The sequence below is a fragment of the Pecten maximus genome, chromosome 11 (assembly GCF_902652985.1).
Source record: "Pecten maximus chromosome 11, xPecMax1.1, whole genome shotgun sequence".
NCBI lineage: Eukaryota > Metazoa > Mollusca > Bivalvia > Pectinida > Pectinidae > Pecten > Pecten maximus.
Window position 1 is genome coordinate 22,828,917 of NC_047025.1, and position 9,208 is coordinate 22,838,124.

The 9,208-nt window shown below is 37.0% G+C and overlaps 1 protein-coding gene across 1 annotated transcript; it reads left to right on the forward strand.

Annotated features, from left to right (window-relative positions):
• Positions 1-4,796: 4,796 nt before the first annotated feature.
• LOC117337509 (neurotrypsin-like) lies at positions 4,797-9,205 on the forward strand. The gene is made up of 8 exons (XM_033898519.1): positions 4,797-4,930; positions 5,634-5,778; positions 6,032-6,207; positions 6,472-6,610; positions 6,862-7,052; positions 8,045-8,183; positions 8,460-8,652; positions 9,030-9,205. Exons 1-7 carry the CDS (start codon positions 4,822-4,824, stop codon positions 8,638-8,640), a joined length of 1,080 nt encoding a protein of 359 aa, XP_033754410.1. The 5' UTR covers positions 4,797-4,821; the 3' UTR covers positions 8,641-8,652; positions 9,030-9,205.
• The last annotated feature ends 3 nt before the right edge of the window (positions 9,206-9,208 follow it).

Sequence of the window (9,208 nt, forward strand, 5' to 3'; positions counted from 1 at the left end):
TTAAATACAGATATGTCAAATAGTTAAATAATTGTGTAGATTTTAAGATATTAATAATGAAATTTACAGCTAGTCTTTATGAAGTTATGTACAACTTGAAAATATATTCATAAATTATAACAGGCAGATCTGGAATACCAGATAATTACAATCCGATTATTAATTTGATCATGCATTTGATTTAAATAGATATGACATTCAAAAAAGAAATGATATGCATTTTCATTTCGGGATCCATATAAAGACGAGGGGCTATCTACATGCAGTGTTAACCCTGAATCTTTGTTAATGTCTAAGTTACGTGGAGGGTAGAAAGGAAGAATTTGTACTAGAATGTCGGAAATTTGGTATTGCAAAATCTTGATCGTTTCTTAGAAGATAACGGACGTTTTGATTTACTCTATTTGGTAAAATTTTATTGAGAAAATCTGGAGTGATGCCATTTTTCATTTGATATAATAACTGCAATTTTCCTCTTTTTCTTCCAGCGGAAAGTTTTTCGTGACCTGATCAAAATACAAACAGAAAAGTTACACACCGGCGGCTTCACGCTGACATTTGTCAAGCTTTTCACTTTCACTTATTGTATGGCCGTCCCATAGTTCACAACAATACGTTATTTAAAATCTCCGTCTAGTTCTATATAGCATTAGAAATAAATAAAACATTGGTCTTACTGGCATTTAAATCAACTGACTATTTCTTTGACCATTTACACAAAGAATCGAGGTCCAGATTTAAGGCAGCCTCAATTTCTAGCCAGGAAAAGGATATATTGTACATGTACCTGAAAGAGAAGTGTCGTCAGCGAACAGTCTGGTGCATGGATGAATGCAATACATCGGATTGATATAGACTAAGAATGATAACAGGCCTAAAATGGAACCTTGGGATCCTCCTGCTTTTATAACACTAGTACGAGAAAAAGAGTTTGAGATAAAACATTTTGTTGTCTATTTGATAGATACTGAGTAAACCATAAGATCGCCAGATAGTCCATACGATTTTAACATGATAATTAGGCCATCGTGTCATACTCTATCAAAGGATATATAATATCGAATGATTAGGTATGAAACCAGATTGGTGTTGATAAAAGAGGGAGTTATCCAAAAATTAGTTATGATTATGTTTAAAAACGACTCTTTCAAAGATTTACCAACCGCTGATAACAAAGAAATTGGTCGGTAATTAGTAGAGAAATGTCTAATTTCCCTTCTTTAACAGAGACATAAATACCACATGACAGAGAGATATCAAATAATACGATCATTAATGGATATCATACAGTACTTGTAGTTGCTTTTACAAATGATTACTATAATACTACCAACGACAGAGGCTTTACCTAGTTTCAGAACTTGAAGAATATCACATATTTCTTCTGTATTAGTTCTTAAAGGATTCAAAATTATTTCTGTCCCATTCTGAATTACAGGCAAATCAGCAGATGAATGATTAAGACTAGTTACACCACAAATATACTTATTTTACATATTTGATTTTTTTCTCATCATTTGTAAACAAAAAAAAACAAAAAAAACCAATCAATTGAAATAGAGTCTAGAAGAGTAGGAATAGCTTAAGACGAGCCCGAAGACTTCATTCATTTTTGAACAAGTCTCAAATATGACCTTGAGTCCGAAGTGGAAAATTTATCAATGAGACCATGTTGAGAATCTAATTTTTTAGTAGATTCGAAATGTTTAGTTATTAGGCACAAACTATTTCAAATGACACCACGTGTGTACAGAGGTAGCTTTCAGATTTCAAAATATTCCGGAGCACCCTAATTATAAATAGAGCCATAGCTTTTGCTAACGGATCAAGGGGGCTTGAGCACAGGGACCTGAATATAGCACATTTTCAATTAAAATCAACACCCTCCTCCCCCTTTCACCTTTCACTTTTAAATTTCACTCCGGTTTATGTAACGATGTATGTGCACATAACAGATTTCTGATTTTAATGGTAATATCCCAGTCCTTGAATTGATGAAAAGCGGCCTCATTGTTTCGTTGAACCCAACAACAGGGGTTTGACATTTACTTATATTTTCACATACACTGTACGAGCATTTATAAATGATTATGCGTGATCCAAGGTTTGGAACTAGACTGGTCTCCGGCCCAAGATAAATTCTAATACAAGTTTATCACCCTCTAGTTTGAAAGTACTCCCGGCATAATGGTGAGTACAGAAAGGTCAAGCCCATATAATTACTGCAACTGTATTGATTTGATCCAGTGTGGTCTGGGGCAATTTTTATTACAATGGACTCCATGGTGGAGTGGGGGTATCGCGACAATGACAAAGCCAATGGCAATTGTTTATAACAAGAGGCCCATGGGCATTAACGGTCACATGAATTTTGATATCTTTTGGTAGATTTGATTCCTTTGAACATGAATATGAGGTAAATGTGTTCACTCCAGCATGCTACAGGCAAAATATATTGTTTCTATGTGTGTTGGTCTTAGAAGACGTTTAAAAGATTTTAGCATATTTGAGCCTGGTGGCCGTAAATGAAGGTCAAGGTCATGCTCATTCATCTGAACAATCGTTAGTCATTTACCCCAGCATGCTATAGGTTCAATATCAGGTTTCTAGTCTTCTTGGTTAACGAGAAGAAGTCGTTTTAAAGTGTTAGCATACTTGACCTCTGTGACCTTGAATGAAGGTCATGGTCATTCATTGGCATTCATTTGAACAATCTTGATAGCCCTTCACCCCAGCATACTATAGGCCTAATATAAAATCTCTAGGCCTTTTGATTAATGAGAAGAAGTTGTTTAAAGATTTTAGCATACTTGACTCCAGTGACCTTGAATGAATGTCAAGGTCATTCATTTGAACAAACTTGAAAGCCCTTCACCCTAGCATGCTACAGGCCTCATATCAGGTCTCTGGGCCTCTTGGTAATTGAGAAAAAGGCATTTAAAGATTTTAGCATATTTGATCCCTGTGACCTTGAATGAAAGTGGATGTCGTTCATTTGAACAGTCTTGATAGCCCTTTACCCCAGCATGCTACATGCGTAATATTAGATCTCTAGGCCTTTTGGTTATTGAGAAGAAGTCGAAAGTGTAAATTATTTACGAACGAACGACGGACGACGACGGAAAAAAAGGCGATTAGATAAGGTCACTCGAGACTTCGTCTCAGGTGACCTAAAAATGGATAACAATACTATAGTGTACAAACAGGATGGACATCAGTATTGTGAATTAATTGTCTCATTTATATCAATAATAAATTTAGCCAATATAATATATCATTAAGTTCATTTTGAGTAACGTAATTGAATAATGAATGTGTTTTTTTATGTATTTGGACTTTCATGATAATAATTAGACATATATTTACGTCTGCTATTGAGTATAAGTTGTTGATCACAGTTAAATATTGAAATTGGTCGACAGGGGGCGTACAGGCAGGGTTGATACAGGCCTACATTGGTATCGGCTAGACACTGGTGGGTCAGTTATGTTATATCTGAATTGGACATGGATGAAGCTATCACTAAATATTAAACTTAAAAACCAAACAAACAAACAAACAAAATAAAAAACTTTTCGAAGTGTACTTGTTTAGAAAAGATATTCTATTTTGTTCACCAACTGGGAGTGTAAATAGCCATGTTTCATGATATTGTACCTTTGGTTTTCAAACACTATGCTTACTGTCCAGACTGATTTTCATTTGATATATACATTTGTATGTACAATATTGTGCCAGTAACCTTCATCATTAAAGTACCTGTTTGTAAAATGAAATGCAATTTATTGACATAAGTTATCTTAAAGAAATATGAAGTGTCATACGTATATATTAAATGCATGTGGGAAACTTAAGAAATGACCGATTAACATTGTATTCCTTTAGTTTAGCAAACTATTTTATATGATAAATATGCGATTACTAAAACGGCACTCTCCAATACATCTACATATTATAACTTAATGACATAATTAGCCTGTTGTTTGGGACCAATATGGCGCTTGATATACCCCATAAAAAGTTAATATTGCATTATCAATCTTGACTGAATATATAAGAAGTAAAGAGCAAAATCAAAATATTCTCTAAAACTTAGTCGATACTTAAAAAACAAACACATTCAAATGAACTCTACGACGGCTTCGATATGTACGTTAAAACAACAATTCATAAAATGCCAGCAATTTTAACACTTTTTCATGGACAAATTGTTGAGACCACTCTTTAATTAGACTGGCTAGAAGCCTGAAAACTATTTCCTTCTCAAGCAGTTTAAGAAAATCTAAAAAAAAAAAAAAAACTAAGGTAGATCCTATTATTACTTTCTATATCCTTGAATTGCTACATATCATATGGATCAGACATACCATAGAGACCAAAATCATAAAGGTCAATTCTTATTAATAATTTTAATATTCTAGAGACAGGGAGCCAGTCCAGTTCGGACCCTGTAGTTAGATATTTCATTGTGGGTCATAGGACGTGTCAAGCCCCTGTGACCCCTCCTAAAATATAAAATGATGGTAAACGCATCAGGATTGGTCATGTTCGGCCCCGGTGGTCTAGTATCGAGATTAACCACGCATTCTAGATAATAGGACATGCTTTGATCATCAAAGTGGTACCAGTCACATCACGGTCACTAATCAGAGGCCAGTTTCTCTCTGTAATTTGACTGTAACCAGTTTAAACAGATGTTAGAAATGTTTGACATTTAGAATTAAGCAATTATAGTCACGTTATTAATATTCTCGTTGTTAATGCGGGGTTATAGAAGAGTACCCAGTGTATCTTTTATTGTGAAATCGGGAGTCAGTCAACATGTACTATCGGTCACTGGGGCTTGTGGTCCTTACTTTGGTTGTTTTAGAGGGAGCTGCCAACCCCACCGTGTATGATGTGTTACTGAAGAGGCGACAGAACGTAGAAGGTATACATATTGAACCGGAAATTGTGTTACTCCAACGTTAAATCTGTCTTAGAATTGTATTTATAGCGTGTAAGCAAATAAACTACCTCGGTATATCGTTTGGTAATAGGATGTAACTTACACGTAATTAGTGTTTTCATATATTTGATTTTCTTCATGGAAGCGGTTCGAGGAATAGGCGAGAAACTCTTTCAAAGGGTTTAGATGTTAAGTTAAACCTGAAAGTTTTAGGGAAATGTCAGCCAGTTTGGGACTCATTTTCACCGACGTTTAAAGAAGATGCATAAAGCTTAGTTTATCTCCAGAAACTATATTAGTATTACACAATAGACAAATTCTGTGTGTATATCTCAATCAATAATATAAGGGTCTGCCATTTTTAGATCCAATTTTCTGGTTCTAAGCATAATCTTCTGATGATTTTTGGAATCGTCGACAATAACTCCTTCGATACCTTTCCGATTGAATTCTCATCTTTCCTCTCCTTCAATTAACATTGTTCGTTGACCCGTATAACAGGTATCTGGTTTATTCGATCAAATTTGTTAGCTTGCATTCTATTCTGACATGTTTTGGAACCGTGTTTTCTTCGAGATTCAAAGCGGGGACATATCACGCGGAACCTCACTTAGATGTTTTCTCAGAGAAGCAACAACATGGCCCTTTCGCAGGCCCAAATTCATATGTAATCTATATTATGCAGGCGACGTCCGCCTGGTCAATGGGTCGACGGCTTTAGAGGGTCGACTGGAGGTGTACATGAACGGAGATTGGGGGACTGTGTGTGACGATATGTGGGACTACGTCCCCGAGAACGCGCACGTGGTGTGTCGTCAGCTAGGATACAGGTAGCGTACATTTTATAAAGTTACAAGTCAGCTATCCTTATAGTTCAGTATATTTAGCTTCCTTTATCGATATTAGCGCCTTGTAATTAATATCCGCAGCGACAGCGGCAGAAATATACTAAATACGTCATACAATAATATTGATATCATATCTGGCAATAACACATATGTGTCTAAACAGAATTATTAATCATTAATTTCAAGACATCACAAAATAAACTGTTATTGAAAATGAACATTCTGTGATTGCTAGCGGAGGTGAAGGGCGTACCAACGTAGGATGGTCGCCTTACGGAGCCGGAAGTGGGTCTATTCACAAGTTTGGATGTGGAGGAAGAGAGAGTCGATTGGTGGAGTGTGATCTCATTAGAGGTGGCACGTGTTCCCACCACGAGGATGTGGGCGTCCGTTGTCAGCCCCATACAGACGGTAAATACCGCTTCTCACTCTCTCTTTTCTGTTTTGCTTGTTGTGGGTTTTGTTGTTTATAAATTAAATGACCTACACGAATAAATAGCATTCGTGTGGCAACAAATGAAGCTGAGACAGTTTTATTTTGATTGTAACCGTTACAGTAATATTATGTAAATATTAATTGTGTTCATGTCGCTATGATTCTTAGAATATGAAGCACTAACTGCGTTCATATGACAGTGAACATCATCAATAAGATATATCGTCAATTTCTGACAGGCACTATACGTATGGTGGGCGGACCGACGGAGTTCGAAGGTCGGCTGGAGATCTGGCGAGGATTAGAGTGGGGGAATGTCTGTGACATTGGTTGGTATCCAGACAACGCCCAAGTGGTCTGTAGGGAGCTGGCTTACTCGTAAGTATCACCTTATAATATAACTTGTATTCTTGAACATTCATACTAACGCATGATCGATATAATAAACATGTAAGCACTGTGGGGCATAATGTTAGCGGTATCATTGTTTCATATGGTTACGCAAATTTTAGTCTCGCGTGTCTCACAAGTTTGGACTAAAATATGCCAATTTAGTCTGCTAAAGGACTGTTGGATGTATTGATGGATTGAGAGTACACTTTGGTGATGTGCCGTAACTTGTGTTTTAGGGGAGGGACATCGGTTGATGGAGAGTCGGACTATGGGCGGGGGCGTGGCCCCACGTGGACAGATGACATCATCTGTAACGGAGATGAAGACGAATTGGTGAACTGTAACTTCCATTCGAGTCCTGACAGAGATTGTTCCGTCACTTCCGTGGGAGCAATTGTAGGGATACAGTGTACACCATATGAAGAAGGTTGTTTGTTTATCTATACAGTGTATAAACAACAAGAACCTGGGAAAAACAACTGTTAACATGCGTACACACTCGGTTATCGACTTAATTGGAGAAAAATTACAGTACATTCTTTAATTGAGGAAATATATACCGTCCAGTACTATTCATACTATCAAATATTGATATTATACTATGTAAATCAAGGATTTTCCCTTGAGAGTAAGACGTGAATCTTCTTTAAAAGAGAAAGAAAAAGAGAAAAGAAATATATTTACACAAACACACACCAAGGTACATAAACAGAATATATTGTCACCCATACATCTCCACACTTTCCCATTTATTCCACCGTTACAGGTAGGGCGTAATGACCGTAGAGGAGACTAAATTTGGGATATTTTCTCATCTTTCTAAACAACTTAATAATTATTCTTCCTAATGTCTCCCTTGACAATGCCTCATTTTCGGCCTTTAGTTGAGCGTTCGCCCATGTGAGGATTTGCTGTGTTAGGACAGGTATACTAAAGGCATGGTTTTTGCTGTGTTAGGACAGGTCTAATACAGACATAGATTTGTTGTGTTAAGATAGGTATAATATATACACGGTTTTGTTGTGTTAGGACAAGTATAGTATAGACACGGTTTTGCTGTTAGGACATGTACAGGTATAATATTGGCACGGTTTTTCTGTGTTAGGACAATTATAATATAGTCACTGTTTTGTGGTTAGGACAGGTAAAATATAGACACGGTTTTGCTGTTAGGACAGGTATAATATAGACACGGTTTTGTTGTGTTAGGACAGGTATAATATAGACACGGTTTTGTTGTGTTAGGACAGGTATAATATAGACACGGTTTTGTTGTGTTAGGACAGGTATAATATAGACACGGTTTTGCTGTTAGGACAGGTATAATATAGACACGGTTTTGCTGTTAGGACAGGTATAATATAGACACGGTTTTACTGTGTTAGGACAGGTATAATATAGACACGGTTTTGCTGTTAGGACAGTTGCGCCTGGTGGATGGACCGTCTAAACTTGAGGGCAGACTGGAGGTTTACCACAACGGCCAATGGGGTGTTGTCTGTAATCGGCGCGTGGACAAAGACATCGCCACGGTCGTCTGTCGACAACTCGGCTTCAGGTAACCGTAAACATTGTTAGTATATAATATATATAGCTGTGTCTGTGGGCGAACTAGTAGGCGGGTGTGAGAGGAACGTAAAAAAAAGTTTGCATATGGCGCGAAACCTAATTTATCAAACGTTCCCCTCTTTTGCCAATCTCATCCTCTTCATATAATAGTTTCTTTAATTAATACATTGAAAACTGCTTATTCAGTAGTCCGTAATATACAATAATAACTTGTTAATGGAAATAATTACCTGAAAATACTATTCTTGTACGTGATATTTCATAGTGGAGGTTTTCATGCCGGAGCCAACGCCTACGGGTACGGCCATAACCCGGTGTGGATGGACAACGTTAGATGCCGAGGAGGCGAGAAGAAGCTTACTCGATGTAGACTCTCACAATTTGTGGAATTGGGAGACGAAATGTGTTTCCGCTGGGAGGCAATGGGCGTCAAATGTGATCCATAACACATGGTACAGGTAAGTTACTCCGATATATATGTCGTTAATGATCATGAGATGCATTATCTTAGTGGAAAACATGGACCTGAATGTTTAAATATATGATTTCAGGCATAAATCTTGGCAAGCCTACAGATATTATAGTAATACCAGTACTGTGAGTCTTTGTCAAGGCTCTTCTGAAAGGGAAATAAAGTCATTATATCCGTCTTTATAAACGTACAGCTGTGGTCCAACTGCTTGGACAACGATAAACTAAAAAAGCCCATGTGTTTGTGCTCCTATAGGCCATAGATTCCATACCGCATACGGGGATGGGAATGTCAACTTCTTCAGCAAAACCATCATCAAGATCATCACCGATTCATCTTAATTTTCTGTGGTTGTGTTTACAGGGTAGACTATACAACCAGGGACCTAAAGACTCCTCCTCATCAAACACTATGGCTAAGATGTATTTCTGTCTATATTCCAGGGTCAAAGCATGTTCACATACATTTTTGTGTGTTCCTTATTACACTGTTAGTCAACATTTCTTGATATAAAACGAAATAAAACAAAAGAACGACAATCC

Coding starts and splice junctions, on each gene's coding strand:
- LOC117337509 (XM_033898519.1), top strand. CDS start 4,822: ATGTACTATCGGTCACTGGGGCTTGTGGTCCTTACTTTGGTTGTTTTA. Junction 5,779..6,031: donor TGTCGTCAGCTAGGATACAG/GTAGCGTACATT, acceptor TGTGATTGCTAG/CGGAGGTGAAGGGCGTACCA. Junction 6,208..6,471: donor TTGTCAGCCCCATACAGACG/GTAAATACCGCT, acceptor AATTTCTGACAG/GCACTATACGTATGGTGGGC.